Below are 20147 nucleotides of genomic sequence, written 5' to 3'. Positions count from 1 at the left end.
GGATCTCCCTAAATCGATAAATTGTCCAGGCTGGGATTGAACTTGCCATCTTCCTGCCTCAGCCTCCCAGAGTGCTGGAGTGACAGAGGCGCATCACTATACTCAGCGAGCTCAGAGCGTTTTTGATCTGGCTGTCACGGTGCACAAACAGATGCCGCATTTTATTTATCTCTGCAGTCATCTTCCCAGCAAGGGCGTTTGTCAGCTTTTGGTGGAAGAGGAGAACCTGCCCCACTAGAAAGTGCTCAGGTCTAGGTCCAGCTATGTCCATGGCCTGCCTTTGCCCCTTCCCAAGCCTGGCCACCTGCTCCTGGCTGGATGAGGCATGTGTCACTACACTCAGCACACACGTACACACATGCACACACGTACACACATGCACACACACACGCACACACACACATCTCAAACCCCAGGGTCCACCATCCTGCCCTGGTTAAGCTCAGTTCTGCAGGATGCTGTCCCAGCTGTCTCAGCACTGCCGCCCCCTGCTGGCCGTTAGCGGAATGGCAGTCCTGGGCGCTCCCCGAGGAGCAAAGGGAACCAGCTGTCTGGGGCTCCTGAGTCTGATCCCGACCTTCACTGTGCTCAGCGATGGGACAGGTGGTGGCTGAGTGATAACAGAGAGGTTGGGCTGTCGCCTCCCTGTTCCCCACAGGGCACCTGAGTCCAGCCTGACCTCTGCCAGCCATGATCTGGGCTGGGATGGGTGTGGGGCTGTGACCTCGGGCTGTGCAGAAGGAGCCCTGGATTCCAGTGTCCCCTGCACGCAGCAGACACCCCAGGGGACGATGTGGACGTGGCCATGACTCCTGAGCCGTCCTCCAGCCTCCACTGAGGCGGCCCGCAGACCTGCCCGTCGCCCTGGCCCCCACTGCAGGGAGAGGGCCAAGCCCTGTCCCACACAGAAGGGAGCTCAGCAGTGTGTCAGTAATCTGTCCCCTAGATGCCCCACGGGGCGACACCACCCTGGTCCTGCCTCTGGGCTATTCCGTCTGCAGCCCCTCAACCTCTGCCGACCTCGGCCCTAGACCCCCAGACCCACCCAGCCCCCCACACCCAGCTTGGGGCAGGGCCTGTCTCCAGCCAGGCCTCAGGGTGTCGGGGTGTCTGGAGGGCCGGGGTGGGGGCCGAGGCGCGGGACAGCTGGCCTGTGTCCCCACGCCGGGCCCGGGGCCCAGCCGGAGGGGCGGGGGCCTGGCCACTCAGGCCTTGGCTGGGGCCAGGATTTTTGGCCGGGCTGCCGGGCCCTCCCTCCAGCTTCCTCTGCTGAGGGCTGTCCTGGCAGGGGCCCCCTCGCACTTTTCTGGCGGGAACACGGCCAGCATGGAGAGAACAGCCACAGAGGGAAAGCGGGAAGGAGATGGGGGAAAGTGTGTGTGTGTGTGTGTGTGTGTGTGCGCGCGCGTGTGTGTGCGCAGGAAAAAGGCCCGCAGTCCAGTCCGACCCAGCCTGGGAGGCTCTCGCTGGCCCTTTCGTAATTGCCCCCTCCCAGGCCCCCTCCCCCAGCTCCCCCTCCACCGCCCGCCCTCTCTCCCTCCCTCCTTCCTCGCAGCAACGACCAGGCAGCAATTACGCTTTGGGGATAAAACGAGGCGCAGAGCGCGGCCAGGGCATTCCTCCCCGAGATGGCGGGTCTGACGGCGGCGGCCCCGCGGCCCGGAGTGCTGCTCCCGCTCCTGCTCTGCCTCCTCCGCCCCGCGCAGCCCGGAGGTAAGGGCCCCTCGCCCGGTCCCCAGCCTCCCGCAGCCCTCGCGGCCCGCCGCCGGCCAGGTGGCTGGACTGACAGCCAGCCAGAGGGAGCCCTTCACGCCCCCGGCCTCCGGCCCAGCCCCTGGGGACCCGGGAGCCGCCTGTCCGGAGGGCCAGCCCCGTGCTGGAGGAACCTGTCACACAGACGTCCCGTGACTTGGGGTGGTCCCCACCCTGTATCCCAGAAGGCAGAGGGGACTCTGCTGTACCAGATCGTCCCCTCCCTGGCATTCCGTCACACCTGTGGCCCCAGCTGGGTGCCCACGCCACCCTGCAGGCAGGGGACCTGTGCGTGAGATCACTAGGCCGGCGGCGAGCTGTGTCCTCGGTGGGTGCCCTGTCCCCTGGGAAGTCAGGACGTCCCTCTGCGGAGGTCAAGGCTAAGCTGGTGATGGGCTCAGGGGTCAGAAAGTTGCTGCTGCGACCCATCCCCGCAGGGGTCTGGGAGGCCTGAGCGTGTGCCTGGAAGAGGTGTCGCATGCTGTTTTGAACAGACAGACGTGTGCCATGCCAAATGTGTCCTCGGGTGGGAAGCAGTTTCTAGGAGGGGAAGAAGGTCTGCACACGGTTCACCCCGAGACAGGTGTATGTGGGGGTGGGGACACACGTGAAGTTGCCTGTTCGCATCAGCACAAGTCTGCCACCAGCAGGCATGAACGTGTGGGAGACCCGGTGTCCAGGAGAGTCCCTGGCGTGGGCTGCCCCCGTGCGCGTGACCATGCGTGTGCGTGTGTGCATGCGGGTTTGTGTGCGAGCAGGTAGGCTATGGATGAGTACAGTCAAGGAAAAGCGGGCCAGGCGGCTCCTGGTGGACGCCGGAGGGGACCTCAGGCTGTGGCTCTGAGTTCTGACGGGGGTGGCTGGTCGTGCAGGGCTGCGCACAGGCCGGGTGGGGGCACGCAGCACACCGGCTGTGGAAGAGGGCAGGCTGGAGAGCCGTGGGGGGTGGCCCGGGTGGGGTCTGGTTGCCATGGGAGCCCTCCGAGCCCTGAGACCTGGCCTAGCGTGGGGGGTAGAGGGGCTGCGGGGCGGATCCTTATTGCTTCCATGCAACTCACCTTTGGAGCGGGCTGGGAGGGAGCAGGAGGGGCCGTGCTGGGTCCGCTCCTGGGCTTGGAAGAGGCTGAGGGACGTGGGCACCTACAGAGTAGGGGACAGTAGAGATGGCCGGGCGGCACCTCTGGACCGTCTGACCCTCCTCACCTGCCGTCCTTCCCGGAGCGCTGCCCCCTACAGTGCGGCAGCGAAGAAGGGGGGTGCCGGGGGTGACAAGCCGGGGGTGGATGAGCCAGCTGCAGCTGAGACTTGGGACAACACTTGGGGAGGGGCAGGCCTGGGACAGCACCCTTTAAGGGCAGAGCACCCCTAACCTGTGGCCTTGGGGACGTCATTCAGTCCTCAGCCGGCCCCAGCTCTGTCTCAGGGGGCCGGGCTCGCTGGGTTCAGATCCTCGGCAGGTGGAGCGGGGAGGTCTTGGGTTGTGCACCGGACACTGTCGCGGCCCCACACCTGTCTGTCCCAGGGGGACCCCAGCTTCCCTTCCCAAGAGTCAGCGTAGTGAGGGTAACAATGGTACCTCCTGGGAAGAGCACCCCGCCCCGGCCCCCTGTGCCCTTTAAAGGGGAGCTGGCGACATTAAGCCAGGTATCACACCTTGCCAGCCCCAGAAATATTCTCGGCCTTTTCCCCCCTGATTTCTGAGCTGAAAATGGTTTGGCCAAGAGCTGCCGGGAGGAACCTTGAACAATCGCAACGCAGGGGTCGCCCGCTGTGGTCTGGGGAGGCTCCTGGGCAGGCTTTTTAAGCCCCCAGGTGTTTGATGAACTGCCAAGTCCAAACAGCTCTGGTTCAGATGTCGATCCAGCCCGTGTGGCTGCTGGGACCTCGGCAGAGGGCAGATATGCCCCCCGCGTGGGAGGGGACAGTCACCCACCCGAGGACAGATTGTTTTTAGAAAAACTCTTGGCAGTCTGCCCCACGAAAACAACAAACAGCTTGGTGAGGTCTTATCCGCTCCCCGAGCCGGTCCTGGACTTTGGCTTGGCGAAGCTGCTGCCAGGCCCCGCTGGGCACTGCTCCCTCCTGAGATCCCAGACCGCGGCTTGAGGGGCAGACGGCCCAGGCTGTGAGCAGGGTCAGCGGCGGGTGCCAGACCCCACACTCACCCCGCTGGTTCTTGGTTCCCCCGGCCGCGGAATGGGAAGAAACAGCCCTGCCCGGTGCACTCACCTCCCGGGGCCGGCAGGAATCTGCAATCCCAAAGCATCTGCCAAAAATGCATCAAATATGAGAACCGTGGGAAGGTTAATTTGCAAAATGATATATTCTCTCATGCGGAATGTGCTAACTTGGGCTGTAATCCATTTCCAGGGTTAATTTCTAAGGTTTAATTCTTCCTCTTGGGAACAGCTGATATATAAATAAACATGCGGTGACCGAGAAAGCAGACAGAACCCGAGGAGGGGGTGGTCTCAGGAAACCCAGGAAGGCTTCCTGGGGGAAAGGATATTTCAGTTACACTTGAAAGAAAGGTAAACATTTGAGAGGCTGTCATTAAATAGGAGGAAAGCCTCAGGGTACAGCACTCTGGAAGGTAGAATCAGAAGGATGGAGGAGTGGATTCCACTTCCAGAGAGCAGAAAAACACAGGGAGATAATGAGTTCCCCATCATGGGAAGTATGCAAGCAGAAACATGAAGGACATTTGTAAAAGGAGATCCAGCCCAGGCCAGGAGACTGTTATGATCCCTGAGAGTCTAGGATCATGCTTCTTAGATGCAAGAGACAAGTTCCACCCTGGGCTAGTGGGTGGGACAAGCCAAACCCACATAAAACAAGACAAGCGCGTTCCAGGCCAGCTGCTCAGCGGGAGGGGGAAGAGCCCGGGGCTCGGAGAAGGCAGGCGGGAGACTGAGCTCAGCATGGAGGCTGGGCAGGGCTCGGAGAGAGGCGGGCAAGGCCGCTCCTGGCCAGGGCCAGAGGTGGGAAACCAGGTGCCCGCCGGGCACAGCGAGGAGGCTGCCGGCTTCTCAGTCCCTCTGTGGCCCTCCACTGTACGTCATCCTCACCTGTCCCGCCTTGAAGAGAGCCACACAGGGGCCCTCTGTGCCACCTGGGCTCCTCTGTATCCCCTGGGCAGCTGCGATCGAAGCTTAACCCGGGTCAGGCCAGACGCACCGGCGACCTCCCTGCCTCCCCTCCACCTCCCTCCGTCGCGGTTGAGCACCTACTGTATACCTGGCCCTGAGCCGTGCACGGTGCAAAGAAAGGGGAGACAGAGACGGCCGGGATCTTTTTTTCTTGAGTAATTGCTCTGTGCCAGCTATGCACAACTGATCCACAGAACCCCTGCAACTGTACAAGTCAGTGAGGATCAGCCATACACGGCCAGAACCAAAAATGAGCCTCAGAGAGGCTGAGCGAAGAGCTGAGGTCACACAGGTGGCGCGAAGCAGCAAAGCCAGGGTTAGAGGCCAGAGGCGTCTGTCCTGAGCCCCGTTCTTCCCATCCACCACACTGTTCCCTGCTCAGGAGCCAGAGCAAGGGAGAAAGGGCTGTGAGCAAGGAGGCACAGAGGCTGAGGCAGGAGGGTCATAAGTTCAAGCACAGCCCGGGCAACTTAGCAATTTGGTGAGACCCTGACTTCCAAAGGAAAAAAGAAATAGAACAAGCTGGGGATGTAGCTCATTGCAAAGGCCCTGTGTTCAATCGCCAGTACCCAAAAGAAAGAAGGAAAAAGGGAAAAGAAAGTGCTGGAAAGAGACAGAGAAAGATGCATGAGACAAGGCTGGAGCCAGAGCCAGGAGAGGCATCAAAGGCCGGGCGAGCCATGTGTGGGTTTGGCAGCCGATGACAGGGCCGGAGCACTCCTCTTCCCAGCAGGCCCAGCCCCTGGGGCCACCGCGCTGATCCCCAGGCCCTGGATGGCTCGCGCTGTGGGCCAGGCTGCCAGTCCTGGGGTCCCAGGCCCGGGGAGGGGTGACGCCCAGGGTTTGGTGTAGAGTGGGCATGACAGCCGGGCATCCTCAACCTCACTGGGCTGCAGTTGAGGCCCAGGGACCAGCAGGCCCAGCTGTGCTGTCTCCAGGCCTCGAGGCCAGACGTCTGGACACAGGGCAAAGCCGTGTGGCTCTGTCCCCACACCAACCCCTGTACCGCACAACTCCCCGGCCCCCTGTAGCAGGGCAAGGCAGGGCAGGGCCATCGGCAAGGTGACTCTTCAAGGTTGAGGGCATTCTGCGGTGCAGCCGGGGAGCAAGTCTGTTGCCATGACGACAGTGGGGCTTTGGTCCCGGGCCAGCATGGCAGATCCTCCGCAGTGTCTTGCTGGTTCATGGGGTCTGAGCTCCTGAGCTTGGCTGGGAAATTAATTAGCTGTTCTTTAGCAAACTGTTCACTTTACTCATTCATGGTGTCCCACTCCGGGCCCAGTGCCTCCCACAACAGCCCCATGTCAAATAGCCAGGTCCCCACCCAAGGGCGGCCGCCGGTGGCTGAGGACGCTGACCCCGCGCCATCCTATCAGTGTGGGAACGGCTGCAACGGCTCTGGCAGCAGCTGTGCTTCCTTACTGCGGCTGTCACAGCCCAGGCTGCCCTCCCCGGCAGAGACTTGCTGCCCACCCCAGCCCCTGCCCTCAGGAAGGGCCCGGCAGCCTGGTGCCTGCTGTCACTCCCAGAGGCGTGGCCTGAGTCACAGCCGCACTCCGCCTCTTTCCAACTGTGTGGCCCCAGAGGCCTCCCCTAACCCCTCTGAGCCTGACTTCACATCTGTGAAAACCATGATCGTAATCCCTGCCCTTCCAGCCCCTCAGGGCCAGTTGGAGAAGCACAAATGAGAAAATGCAAACAGAAATCACTTGGACGGCCAGAACTCTGGGAGGTTGAGGCAGGAGGATTGCAAGTTAGAGCCCAGCCTGGACAACTTAGTGACTTACGGAGAACCTGTCTCAAAATTTAAAAATAAATTTTAAAGGGCTGGCAATGCAATTCAGTACCAAAGCCCTGGGTTCAATCCCCAGTACCAGAAAAAAAAAAAGAAAGGAAGAAAGAAGAGGTGTGGGGGGGATCATTCAGTCCACAGAAATTGTCTCAGACAATCTGATTATCATTATCATTATGGTTACCAGGTTTTATAAGCCCTGACTAATGGTAGATTCTGCCCACTTCCTTCCAGGGGTCCCAGGGGCGGTTCCTGGTGCCATCCCCGGAGGTGTTCCTGGAGGAGTCTTTTATCCAGGTAACGTACACAAAACTTCCACCTGCCCGCGTCAGGCAGCTAGGACGGTGCCCTAAAGACATGGCACAGGTTGCCACTGCAGAGGACAGGAACACCCACAAGTCACGCCCACCTAGAATTGCAGCCCACGGGACCCTGTGTCACAGGCACAAGCACAGGATTCTGAAAATGAAACGGGAAGGCCGGGCATGGTGGCGCACACCTGTAATCCTAGCACTGGAGAGGCTGAGGCAGGAGGATCCTTGCGAGTTCGAGACCAGCCTGGGCTACAAAGTGAGCTCAAGGCCAGCCTGAACAGCACAAGGAGACCCTGTCTCAAAAAGACCAAAACGAAAAAGAAAAGAAAAACAACGGGATCCTCGAGCTGTCGGAGACAGGTGCCGTCTCTAGTTATTCCCCTTAGACGATCCACAGCCTCTCAGCCATTAATCCTGCTCCTGGCAATTTGCTGGGAGCAAATAATTGAAAAAGAGAAGGAAAAAAAGCAGCCGAGTTCATAGGAGTGTTATTTGCAAAAACTGTAAAACAAGAAACTTATCTGATGGGAGGGTGGAATTAAGTAAACTCAACACTGGCAGCTGTGCAGAATTATGAATTTTTTCTTTTTTGCAGCACTGGGGATTGAACTCAGAGCCTTCATCCTGAGCTGCATCCCCAGCCCTTTTTAAAAAAAGTTTTTTTTTTAATTGCTAAGTTGCCCAGGCTGAGCTTGAACTTGCAATCCTCCTGCCTTGGCCACCAGTGGAGTGTTTTTGAAGGAAAATGAATATAAAAAGGATGAATACAGGCAAGTGGAGGTTGGGGCCCCCTTGCGCCCCACCACCAAAAGAAAATAGGCAATGGCACTGGAGAGGGGGCATTTTTTTTTCTTTTAATTAAAAAAAAGCATAATGTTCTCAAGCAGATTTTTTTTTTTTTTTTTTTTTTTTGGAGACAAGGTCTCACTATGCAGTTCAGGCTGGCCTTGAGCTCACTTTGTAGCCCAGGCTGGTCTCAAACTCACAATGATCCTCCTGCCTCAGCCTCCCGAGTGCTGGGATTACAGTCTTGTGCCACCACGCTTGACTCAAATAGATTGAAAACCAAACGCACTAGCTTTAGTACTTAAAAGGGCTGCGAGTGTTCCGAGCTGAGGCGGAAGCCAGGAAGGGAGCACACAAACTCCCAGACACAAACTGTCACGGAGCTGTCGACCCAGGGGGACAGACTGGGAAACTGAGGCAAACAGAGTTTGACCCACCGAAGGGCAACAGCCAGGCAGGGATAGAGTGGACCATGGGTGGTGGTGGGCTGCCTGGCAGGGAATTGATGGTCTTGGTCTGCCGGTATGTCTGTCTGTCTTTCTGTCCGTTTCTCTCTCTTGCCTCTATCACAGGGACTGGGCTCGGAGGCCTGGGAGGAGGAGGTGAGCTCATAAACCACACATTTGATTTCACTGAAGGTCGGGGTATCCTCTCGTTCCCCTCAGGCCTGAGGTCCCCAGAAGTTACAGGTCCTTCTGTATCAACTCCAGCGTCGGGTGGGCAGAGCCCTGCCTGCCACCCCCCGCCCCTGCCCCACGGGCTTCTCCCTGGTGCCCCTGCTTTCAGATTCCTTTTGATCTCACCAACACCCTCTGCCAGGCTGGTGGAGCACGGACCATCTTCCCCCCTGCAAAAGCTGAACCATAAAGCTGGGCCCCGCTGGGCTCCCAGGGGCTGGGTGTCTGAGGACAAGGACTTCCCCATCCCCTTAGCTCCCCAGGTAGGGTGGGTAGAGAGTAAGACAGGGTCCTGGGGCTCCCCATTCCTCACCATCTCCTCCTTCTGCAGGGCTGGGACCTGGAGGCAAACCACCTAAGCCAGGTAAGAGCCAGCAGGGATGGCCAGGCCAGGTAGGGGCTGGCAGGGGCAGGGAGTAGGTCCTGCAGGCTGCAAGCCTAGGGCTAGGCCAGTAAGCCACGAGCAGCGACAGCCTCCGAGTGTTAGCAGGCGGGGGCCAGGCCCCAGGGCTTCAGAGACCTGAGGCTGGAGGCCGCTCAGGTTCTCCCCTTGTGAGGAACTTCTGGCCTCTGCTCCCAGCTCCCTGAAACTGCCCCCTGCACAGGACCTTAGCAACAGCCTGGCCCGGAGCCAAAAGTAGAGACTGAGGCCAGGCATGGTGGCGAATGCCTATAATCCCAGCACTCAGGAGGCTGAACCAGGAGGATTGTTGTGAGTTCAGGCTCAGCCTGGGCTATGTAGGAAAACCCTGTCTCAAAAAAAAAAAAAAAAACAAAAACAGACTGAGGTCCCAGTGGTCACCAAGCTATAAAAGATGGGCTCCTCGCCTTCATGCCAATTTGTCCCAGACTGAGCCCTGAACTTAACCCCAGGCTACACTCTGACACTAGCCCCGGATGAGCTCCCTTCCTGTTCCCTGGAGCATAGGGGTGGTGGAGTCATGGTCAGCTCAGGAAGCGGGGAGGAGGGGGGATCTTCGACAAAGAGCAGGTGGAGGAAACACAGCGTCTCCGACCAGATTTACAGCTTTTACAGCCCCCCTCGGACTGAAAGGCTCCATATGTGGTCCGGTGCACCCCCCTCCACACCCTGCCTCACACCCAGGGTCTGAAGCCCCAGGCTCTGGGACAGGGTGCTTGCTGGACGTCCAAGAGCTCTTACGAAATCCCCATGGTCCATGATCCAAGTGCAGATGGATCTGTGGGACCAGATTCCCAGATTCCAGCAAGCCTGGCTGTTGTGAAACCCCAGACAGGGAGCAGAGGGAGGCGGGGAGGCAAGGCATCCAAGCCAGGGGCTCCTGGACTCTGCAAGGCCAGGAGAGAGGGCGTCCCTGCTTCTGCCTTCCTGGAGGGATAGACTACTGCATGCAGTCTCCGGCTGGGTAGGTGCTAAAGTGAAGCATTTAGTAATGAAAGACTTAGGTTAGACTTCTGAAAGAACTTCCAGCTGGGGCAAAGGAGTAGACTCAAAGGAAAGGCAGACGATTTTTGGATGAAAGGGGACCGCAGAGAGGTCGGGACTGGTGTGTGCGACCTCACTAAGGTCATCTTTCAGACGCAGGACTTTAGCAGCGCCCCCATGCCCCTCTTCAAGGACGCTCCCCGCCTCCAGCAGGGAGGGGGCATCTGGGCCTGCCCGGGCAGGACAGGACGGGCACAGGCAGTGCATGTCACGCTTGGGAACGATTAATCCCTTGGTGCTACAGTGGGTGGCCTGACAGCTGCTGCTCCACATGGGCCCCACAGGCCGGCCGGCCCAGCCTGGGCTCTCAGCAGGGGGCCAGGCAGTTGGGCGCCGCCCTCCCGCACCCTAGCACCAGCTGGAGGCCAGCTGCCCCCGGGAGGGGCGTGGACACAGCGCCCCAAGCCGCAAACGCTGGGCCCTCTAAGCTCACCCCCTTACCTGGCCCGGGAAGGTAGGGAGCATAATGGTTGCTTATAGATGGGGAAGCTGAGGCTCTGGGAGGCAAATGAGTGGCCTCTACCCGGGGAGAAAGAGGAGCGCACGGGGTCCGAATGCAGAATTTCCTGTCTCCAGGAAGGAAGAGGGCTGGGCCGGCAGGGTCCCGGGGCCGCAGTCAGCTGGTCCCCTCTCTCCTTCCTTGCAGGCGCTGGGCTGCTGGGGACATTTGGGGTCGGTAAGTCCAAAAGAAAGAGGGCAGTAGGGTTGGAACAACTGGTGTCACCGTGGGGAAAGGGCGATGCCCGCCTCCCCCGCCCACCTCCCCTCCTCCGGTCCAGCTCATCCTCTCCTCCCAGCCCCTCTGTGGACAGGAGCGGTCTGAGCACGTCCCCTCCCCCAGCAGCTCAGGAAGCAGGCCAACCATAGAGCTGGGAAGACCAGGGCAGCCCCCAGCCTGGTCACCGCACCGTCCTACCTTGATAGTCACAGACCATCTGAGCAGAGCGTCTGCCTCAGTTTACCTCAGGCCCAGGTCACACACATGGGCAGTGAGTGGAGAGAGCTGACTGGAGGTGGGGAGCCAGAGAGACCTCGAGCGTGGGGTCCCCAGGGGGGCTCACCCCTGGGGCTCAGGACCCTGGCAGTGAGGACTGGCTCTCTGGGAGGGGCGCACCCTTAACTGGGAAGAAACACAGTGTGGCGCTGCTGTGAGGCAGTAAACTGCAACCTGGCCGCCCCTCAGCCCAGCCAGGAGTGTCCCGGGGAGGGAGCACGCAGCCCAGACGTGCGGGACAGAGCCAGAGGGCTCGGTCGGCTGTCTGTCTGCGTCTGGACAGATGGTAGGGGCAGAGGCTCCCCAGACCCACGTGAGGAACAGGGAGGGGGCTGAGCTGGGAGGGGCCAGGGGATAACTGGGGGGGCGAGGCCAACCCTGGAAAGGGGTCTTACTTGTACCCCTCCCCGCTGAATGCCAAAAGCTGGCACACTCCAGGAGATGCCAGGCCGGCCCAGCTTACTGGGGAGCCCGGCACCATCCTGTCTACGGGGCCCAGAGCCCAGCTAGGATCGTGCACACCAGCCCCTCATCACCTGCTCTTTCTTTGCTGCAGGTCCTGGCGGGCTCACTGGTGGTGGTGTCACAGCTGGGGCAGGTGAGTGTGACATCTGGGTCGGATGCCTCTTTGCACCCCGCTGAGCTCAGCCTGTAGGCAGGGCAGCCCTGGACACATAGCACAGGAGGCCACGTAGTTATAACCTAGTGACTCAGCTGTAAGAGGCACCTCTGGGGGCCAGGGCATCCATTGCGGGGGGGATCCCGGGACACACATGGGGGGAGACAGGCGGGCATGTGACCCCAAAGGCCAGGAACACTGCCTGCACCACCCAACCTGCTTGCTCAGTACCACTTCTGCTGGGCACCGACCCAGCCCTCTGTGGAAAAGACCCCAACGCATCCCAAGCGGGCATCGGCTGGCAGGCAGGGGCTCAGCGGGCTCCCTGAGTGCGGCGGCTCAGGGCCTCTCTCTGTACCCTCCGCAGGAATCGGGGCCTTTCCCGCAGGTACCTTCCCAGGGGCACTGGTGCCTGGTGGAGCGGCCGGGGCTGCTGCTGCTTATAAGGCTGCCAAGGCTGGTAAGTGGTGTCTAGGGACAGGCCACAGTCCCCCAGCCCCTGCTTCCTTCCCTGGGCCGCAGGGGCAGAGTCCTCCCCTACAGTCTAGGGAGCCAGCTAAGTGCGCCCCAACCCAAGTGGGTGGGTGGCAGGGCCAAAAGTCTGGGGCCTCCCCGTGCAGCCCGTCCTTCCTCATCCGCCCCGCTGTCCCTGCGTGGCGCTGCGCCCCTCTCTCACCGCTCCTGGCTCTCCAGGGGCCGGGCTTGGCGGCGTCGGCGGGCTTGGCGTTGGCGGCATCGGAGGGCTTGGTGGCATTGGTGGAGTTGGCGGCTTGGGAGTGTCTACAGGTATGGCAGCCACACCTGAGGCCCCTAGGTGATGCCCCAGAGCAGGCGGCGCGGTCTCTGACTCCCTCCTGTGCCTGCCAGGTGCTGTGGTGCCTCAGCCCGGAGCAGGAGTCGGAGTTGGAGCTGGAGTGAAGCCAGGCAAAGTGCCAGGTCAGCGTGGAGTCTCTGGGGCTGGGGGTCAGAGGTCAGGGAGGGATGAGGTTGCCCGTGGGCCTGAAGGAAGGGCAGGACGGGCAGCACCCAAGCCCAGAACATGAGACCTTTTCCGTGAGACGGAACTGGAGCAGAAAACACCCTGAGACAAGCTCTGCAGCAGGCAGAGGGGGGGGGTGACAGGTGAGGAAGCCGAGGCGCAGGGTGGACGGCAGAGCGGAAGGGCCCGCAGCTGCTGGGGGCCGAGCTGGGGTGGGCCTGACATCCTGACACCCATCTGGTGCTCATTGGGCTGCACCCAGCCCTGTAGGAAGTGACTTCAGGTTAAACAAAAGGCTGCCTGAGTCCATACAGCGGGAGGGGACATCTGGAAGCCGTTAGCAGAGGTGGGCTGGCCCGGCTGGCCGTGTAAACAGGCTCCCGGAGACAGAGATAAATCCACGCACAGAGGGTTTGCAGATGACTTCCGAGACTTGTGGGAGGAGGGCCACGGTCACCACATCTGTCCCCGGTGGCCCTGTGGGCACGAGGGCTGCTGGCCTGGGCCCCCTGCTGGGGAGGCCAGGAGGGGTCCCAGGCTCAGCAGCTGACCACGGCCCCTCCCTCCTCCTCTCACTCTCGCAGGCGTGGGGCTCCCAGGCGTGTACCCGGGCGGAGTGCTCCCCGGCGCAGGTAAGCCGGAAAGGGGGAGAGAGCAGCCCCTGCCCCCTGCTCACTCCCCACTTCGAGCAGAGGCCTCCCAGAGACCTTGGGTCCTGGCCAGGGGCTGTTTCCCTAAGGGTCAGAGTTCAAGCGCATGGGCATAAGGTCCCTGGCATCAAAAGCCAGCTTCTGCCAGGCATGGCGGTGCATGTCTATAACCCCAGGAGTCTGGGAGGCTAAGACAGGAGGATCGAAAGTTCAAGCCAAACCTAGGCACCTCAGTGACTTAGTGAGACCCTGTCTCAAGATAAAAGAGGGCAGCGGATGGAGCTCAGTGCAGATGAGTTCAATTCCCAGCACCACACAGACGCGCATGCGTGCACACACACACACACACACACACACACACACACACTCGTCCAACTTCCCCTGGTTCCAGGCCCAAACCCTCGTTACAGCCTAAGGCGGGTCCCCCAGGGCAGACGGAGTCCCCAGCGCAGCCAGCTGTTTCCCAGAAGCCCTGAGTCACCAGGGAGCCTGCCCAGCGAGTCCACCCTGCCCGAGACCCCTCAGAGCTGCCCTTCACCCGCCTCTCCCTGCCACCCCACCCAGCACGTGACCTCCTGAAATCCCCCAAAAGCCCAGATTTGGTGGCTCTGTGGGATTTGCTGACATAATACCCTCCTCTCCTGTTCCTGGTCGAGGCCCAGGGGACTCGGGAGAGACGGGAGACCCTGGCGGAGGATTCGGGCCGCAGGGTAGTGATGGCTCCATGGGTTGGATGCGGCGCCCTCAGCTCTGGCTTTGGCTGCCAGCACCTCTCTCCTGAGGGCCAGCAGGGGGTTTTGTGAGTCCCACTGGGACACCGGCAGGGAAGTACGACTAGAACAGGTCTTCTGAGGCGGACGTGGTAGGGCACGCCCACAATCCCAGCGCTCGGGAGACTGAGGCAGGAAAATCACCAAGAGTTTGAGGCCAGCCTGTGCTACACAGGGAGGCCCTGTCTCAAAAACCAGAACAACAGAAAAAAATATATCTGACCTTGGGCCAGGCAGCAGGGGCCAGTCCTCCACTAAATAAGTCCTTCTGCTACCCACCCACGACGTGTCCCTGTCACCGGCAGTCAGCACGGGTGGGGGCCCGAGGAGGTGCCAAGTGGGACCTTCATGCCCGCTCTGCCCTGCCCCCTTTCCATTCAGGAGCTCGCTTCCCTGGAGTGGGGGTGCTCCCAGGGGTCCCCACTGGAACCGGAGTCAAGGCCAAGGCCCCAGGTATGCATCCGCTGAGCAGGGGGAGCTGCGCCCCCGCTTCCTTCCGCTCCCCAGCCTGGGGTGTGGGGTGCGAGTGGGGACTCTGGGTGGGCGCTTACGGCGCGGCCCTGACACTGCTGGCCAGGACGGGCAGCGCGCTGCGCGGAAACCCCACAGCAGGTGCGAGGTCGCAGGAGCCCCTGTCTGGGCAGAGCCGCTCGCCCCTCCGGCCGGCTGCTGGTGTCACTGTGCCCTGCAGCCACAGGGCCGGAATGACCGCTCTTTGTCTTTGCAGGCGGCGGAGCTTTTGCCGGAATCCCAGGTGAGGAAAGACTGTTCCTCTCAGCGGGGTGGGAGGACTGACAGGTGGCCGGCCAGGCAGGGGCACCTGCCCTAGGCAGGGCTGGGCACCCAGAAGACCACCCAAACCGCCCGAGCCCCAGGCCTCCTGCTCCGGGCTTTGAACTGGCTTCAGCACAGAGGGGCGGGAACCACAGGTCTGCCATCCACCCCAGGCCCGTCTGAGTAGCAACCAGACCTTCCCAGGGAACTCGGCCCTGTGCCAGGGGCTGCAGGACTGCAGGCCGGAACTCCAGGGGAAGAATCTTGCGGCTCCCTGGAGGAAGCGGCCTGTCACTGGGCAGTGGCGGGAGGACCTCAGGGAACAGGCGGAGCTTGTTCATCTGAGCAGGAACCCAGTGGCTGGCAGGGGCTTGGAAGCGGCTGCTGGCCCAGGGAGCCAAGCTTTCACTTGTTCTTTTTTTCCCACAGGGGTTGGGCCCTTTGGGGGCCAGCAGCCTGGGGTGCCCCTGGGGTACCCTATCAAAGCACCCAAGCTGCCAGGTGAGTTGGAGGAAAGTCAGCTGTGGGCGACTTGGGCCACAGATCTGGTCACCTGGCTGGAAAGTGTGGGGACACTTTCTGCAGGTGTTCAACCACGCACCTGAGCACCCGAACACATACACACACAGGCCCAGGTCCTGGAGGGAGGCCCCTAGTAGCAACGGTCAGAAGGACCCTACACAGCAAGGGCGGCGATGCACACCTAAAGTCCCAGCCTTCTGGGAGGATGAGGCAGGAAGAGCGAAAGTGCAAGCCCAACCTAAAACCTTAGACTTAGCAAGACTCTGTCTCAAAATAAAAAATTTTAAAAGGGTAGGGATGTAGCTCAATGTAAAGGCCCTGGATTCAATCCCCAGTACCACAAAAGGAAGGAAGAAAGGAAGGAAGGAAGGAAGGAAGGAAGGAAGGAAGGAAGGAAGGGAGGAAATTCATGCATTGGGAAGACCGTCCTGATGTCAAGCCACCCACACCCCCATAATCAGCTAAGACAACGACACCCCTCCCTGCGGGGCAGGGCATGAGGAAGACAAACCCTAGGGCCTGGTGGGCTGGGATTTGCAGGGGACAGTAGCCCCGTCCCTGGAGCTGGGGTCCTCTCATCCTTCACCCAGGGACCTGCTCTCTTGGGAACTCCTGGGCCTTTGGTGGGAGGGGACCCTGTGGGGAGCTCTGTCCCTCTGGGGTGGGGAGCCCAGCAAGGCCCAGGGCAGCCGAGAGCCCCACCTGCCCTCTGCCTAGGTGGCTACGGACTGCCCTACACCAACGGCAAGCTGCCCTATGGTGAGTATGGTGCTCCCAGACCTGGGGCTTCCAGCTCTTTCCAGCTCCTGGGCCTGGCAAGGGCACCGTGGCCCTGCCCGGGCTGGGGGGCCGTGGGTGTTAGAATGGGGGTCCCAAAGGACACAACATGAAATTCAGACTCAAACGACCTGGTTCTCAGTCCTGGTTGTCATTTATCATGAGGCCTCAAGCAAGCCATTTCCCCTCTCCAAGCCTTAGCATTCCGGTCTGTAAAATGGGAGTAATGATCCCACAGGCAGGTTTGTTTGTGTTCTCTCTGACTGGGGTGATGGGAGGCCAGGGGTAGGGGCTCAGGGCAGCTGGGCCCCCCACAGGGCATGGCAGGGGAGGTGGCTCGCTGACCTTTGAGTCTCTGTCCTGCAGGAGTGGCTGGTGCAGCGGGCAAAGCCGGCTACCCGACAGGGACAGGTAAGGAAGTCATCACCCACTTCCAGCCGAAACAGTCTGGTCACACTATACCTGCCGAGCCCTGGGGCTGATCAGGGTCTCCCCCAAAATAGGCCCTGGGGCCAGGAGGCAGATCCCAGATGGGGGCCTCTGCTGTAAAACCCCTACTGTGCCCCGGTGTCTATGGCTGGGTTGTCCTGAGGCTCGAAGCCACAGCACCTCCTTCAGCCCCCTCTCCCTCCCCAGGGGTTGGCCAGGCAGCAGCCGCGGCGGCGAAAGCAGCTAAGTTTGGTAAGACCCTTGGGGCACCTTGCTAGCCCGGCCCCCACCTGGCCATCGGCCCCGACACCCCCATTTACCCAACGTCTCCAACATTGTCCACTTATGTATCTCTTCCTTCCCCCAACCCTCCTCCTTCCCCATCCCTCTCTCCTCCATCCCTCCACCCCTCCATCACCCTTCCCTCCCCTCCTCCCCTCCCTCCTCCATCCCTCCCTCCTCTCTCCCACCTTTCCCCTCCCTCCCTCCCCATCCATCCATCCACGCCTCCTTCCCCTATTCCCCGGTCCCTCCTGTCCCCCTTGTCCCAGGGATAGCAGATAGGCAACAGCTTTGCAAGATAATGCACGCACTGTCGTGGGGGCCAGGAAGAGAGAGGCCTTACTTCTACCTGGGGAGAATTAGGGAGGCTTCCTAGGGAAAGTAACGGGTGATGATAGCCTTAAAATGTAGGTGGCATTTGTCATGTCGCTAAAACAGGAAGGAGGAGCCCAAGCCGAAAGGAGGGGCACTGTGGTGGTTAGGAAGATAGTTTTAGGTGGTACCTATATAGGTATTTACATTTTAACAGTTACACATCAGCTTAACATGTACTATAAAAGTGTAACTTGGTCCACAAGCCCATGGGTCTTGAGCAGCGTTGCTGCCGATGTGGCATGACCATCCCTTGCCCAAGCGGCGGGCAGAACCCCGGGACATCCTCCAGCTCGGGGCCAGAGCACAGGAAACTGCAGTCCTCTCCTGGCCCTCAGCCCCCAGGGCCTTCCCGTTTCCAGGGTGGGCTGGGAGGCCCAGCCCAGGGGATGGGAGTGAGGGGGACCCCAGCCTCCCCCACACCGCTCCCCACCCCAGGCCCCTAGACCGGCCGGGCTGGTGGCGAAGGATGGAATGTGGGAGCGGGCGGGCGGCCGCGAGGGGCTGCCAGAGCCTGGCGCTCGGCTCAGAAACTTGGCCGCGTCTTTGGAACACAGGGAGAGGAAGCCTTGAACATTCCTTTGGGGGCCCCTCTGGCCCAGGGAGCGGCCACTTGTGGTTTCTCAGTATGTGGCAGTCATTAGAGTTGGATCTGACCGAAAGCATCCAGCTCCCTTAATGAGCCTGCTGAAACGGACACTTGGGTGGGGCTTTCCCTAGCGGGGCTGATTCAGGTTCACAGGCCTGCCCAGCTTCCCAGCGGCCTTCCCGCCTGGCCTCAGGAGGCGGCCTGGGGAGTCACGTCACGCTGCCCCTGTCCCTGCAGGTGCTGGAGGAGCAGGAGTCATCCCTGGCATTGGAGGGGGCGGCATCCCTGGCGCGGCCGGCGCCATCCCCGGGATTGGGGGCATCGCAGGTAGCGTTGGGCCCAGCAGAGGGGCGCTTCTTTGGGAGGACCACCAGGAAAGGGTCTCACTGCCTGTGGCTGTCTTTTCAGGGGTTGGGACTCCTGCAGCAGCTGCCGCTGCGAAGGCTGCCGCGAAGGCCGCCAAGTACGGTGAGCATCCCCAGTGTGGCGGGCCAGGAGCTCAGGGCCTGCTGCAGCCCCTGTGTGGGTCCTGGAGACCCCAGCCGAGAGGCTGGGAGACTTTGCCTCCATCTATCTGGGCCGCCTCCTTCCCTCCCCTACACACACCTCCCTGCCTTTGCCCATCCTCTGCCCGAGATGCCCCCTCCTGGTTCTACAGGATGACTCCGGAGGGGACCCTGAGTATACGCTCCGCCCACCCTGTCTGCTGCCCCCCGGGCTACTCATGAATCCCCTGCCCCGATGCTCACTAGCAGGGATTCTGGTTTTGCTTTAAAAGTTGGTCATGTTGCTGGACGTGATGGCACATGCCTGTAATCCCAGCACTTGGGAGGCTGAGGCAGGAGGATCGTTGTGAATTTGAGACCAGCCTGGGCTACAAAGTGAGTTTGAGGCCAGCCTGAACTGCATAGCAGGGCCCTGTCTCAAAAAAAAAAAAAAAACAGCAACAACAAAAAAGTTGGTCATGCTCCACCCAGTCACAGACCCAACCCTAAGAACCCCCAGGGTCTCTCCTAGTCCCTCCCAGCTCACTGATGAGCTGGCTCCATGCACCTGCGTGTGAGCCTGTCACCCCATAGCTCCCCTGGACTGCTGCCCAGGATGCCTGAACAGGTTCCCACTGGGCTTGGCAAAACAATCCTTTTCCTTCCTCAGGAGCTGGTGCAGGCCTAGTGCCTGGTGGGCCAGGAGTTAGGGTCCCAGGTGTTGGGATCCCAGGTGTCAGCCGCCCCGGTGTTGGTATCCCAGGTGTTGGGATTCCAGGTGTTGGGATCCCAGGTGTCGGGATTCCAGGTGTTGGGGTCCCAGGCATTGCAGATGGAGCAGGTGAGTTAGTGTGTGTGTGTGTGTGTGTGTGTGTGTGTGTGTGTGTGTGTGTGTGTGTGTGAGTGAGATAGAGCAATACAGAAACCAGTGCCAAGACTTTTGCGTGTTCCCCAAGACTGCTCCTTTGCTCACATCCTTGGCCATGATTCCTTCCCTCATTCTCCTCCCATGGGTTATAGCAATCTCTCCCAATTCTCTGCCCCCAGCAACATTGTCCCCAGTTTACTTTCCGAGTGTCACTGTACTTCCGGGCGCAGGGGCTGTGTCTTTTACCTCCATGTTCCCCACCCTTGGCTGAGCAGGTGCTCAGTATTAAATGGTGACAGATGGGTGGGCAGATGGGAGAATGGAAGGGCAGGTGGGCACCCAGTGACCAGGTAAGTGGCCATGTGGATGAGTAGGCAACATGACAGTGAGGGAATAGATGGGTAGATGGAAGGACAGAGACCAGAATGGGTGGTCCATAGATAGATGGATGGATAGATAGATGATTGTTGATTGATAGATATGTAGATAGACAGAGAGGTATAGATAGTTGGAAAAATGAATGGTTAAGAGAAAAACAGATGGCCAAGTAGGCAGGGGCTAGACTACTGGTTAGGAGGATGGATGGATGGATGGATGCATAGATGGATGCATAGATGGATGCATGGATGGATTCATAGATGGATACATAGATGGATTCATGGATGAATACATCGATGGATGCATAGATGGATGCATGGATGGATGCATGGATGGATGCGTGGATGGATGCATTGATGGATGCATGGATGGATGTGTGGATGGATACATGGATGGATGCATGGATGGATGCATGGATGGATGCATTGATGGATGCATGGATGGATGCATGGATGGATGCGTGGATGGATGCGTGGATGGATGCGTGGATGGATACATAGATGGATGCGTGGATGGATGCGTGGATGGATGCGTGGATGGATGCATGGATGGATGCGTGGATGGATGCATGGATGGATGCATGGATGGATGCATGGATGGATGCATGGATGGATACATAGATGGATGCATGGATGGATACATCAATGGATGCATAGATGGATGCATGGATGGATACAGGGATGGATGCGTGGATGGATACATGGATGGATGCATGGATGGATGC

At 60.1% G+C, this 20147-nt stretch overlaps 1 protein-coding gene and 1 long non-coding RNA gene across 13 annotated transcripts in view; one reads left to right on the top strand and one right to left on the bottom strand.

Annotated features, from left to right (window-relative positions):
- The first annotated feature begins 1297 nt into the window (after positions 1-1297).
- Positions 1298-20147, top strand: part of Eln (elastin) — a 29845-nt gene continuing 10995 nt past the window's right edge. For 2 of the 12 annotated variants that reach the window (XM_013520588.1, XM_013520586.1), the window contains exons 1-19: positions 1301-1713; positions 6928-6990; positions 8366-8395; positions 8802-8834; positions 10582-10611; positions 11486-11527; positions 11916-12008; positions 12242-12334; positions 12416-12484; positions 13112-13159; positions 14329-14400; positions 14675-14701; positions 15151-15222; positions 15961-16002; positions 16387-16431; positions 16657-16701; positions 17930-18019; positions 18101-18160; positions 18848-19018. In XM_013520588.1, the coding sequence (XP_013376042.1) occupies positions 1629-1713; positions 6928-6990; positions 8366-8395; positions 8802-8834; positions 10582-10611; positions 11486-11527; positions 11916-12008; positions 12242-12334; positions 12416-12484; positions 13112-13159; positions 14329-14400; positions 14675-14701; positions 15151-15222; positions 15961-16002; positions 16387-16431; positions 16657-16701; positions 17930-18019; positions 18101-18160; positions 18848-19018 (1210 nt within the window). In that variant the 5' untranslated portion in view covers positions 1301-1628. Of the gene's footprint in view, positions 1714-6927; positions 6991-8365; positions 8396-8801; positions 8835-10581; positions 10612-11485; positions 11528-11915; positions 12009-12241; positions 12335-12415; positions 12485-12924; positions 12999-13111; positions 13160-14328; positions 14401-14674; positions 14702-15150; positions 15223-15960; positions 16003-16386; positions 16432-16656; positions 16702-17929; positions 18020-18100; positions 18161-18847; positions 19019-20147 lie in introns of those variants that run through there. The other 10 variants (XM_013520589.1, XM_013520587.1, XM_013520583.1 and 7 more) reach the window with 9 other exon arrangements.
- LOC102020761 lies at positions 10513-12311 on the bottom strand. The gene is made up of 4 exons (XR_262897.2): positions 12225-12311; positions 11466-11595; positions 10852-11055; positions 10513-10589 (listed from the first exon to the last, which is right to left on the bottom strand). It is a non-coding gene; the product is annotated as an uncharacterized LOC102020761 (long non-coding RNA).

Source organism: Chinchilla lanigera, unplaced genomic scaffold, assembly GCF_000276665.1.
Source record: "Chinchilla lanigera isolate Chin_1 unplaced genomic scaffold, ChiLan1.0 scaffold00055, whole genome shotgun sequence".
Classification (NCBI taxonomy): Eukaryota; Metazoa; Chordata; class Mammalia; order Rodentia; family Chinchillidae; genus Chinchilla; species Chinchilla lanigera.
Note: the sequence above shows the minus strand (reverse complement) of the source record. Positions and strands in the feature narration are given on the sequence as shown.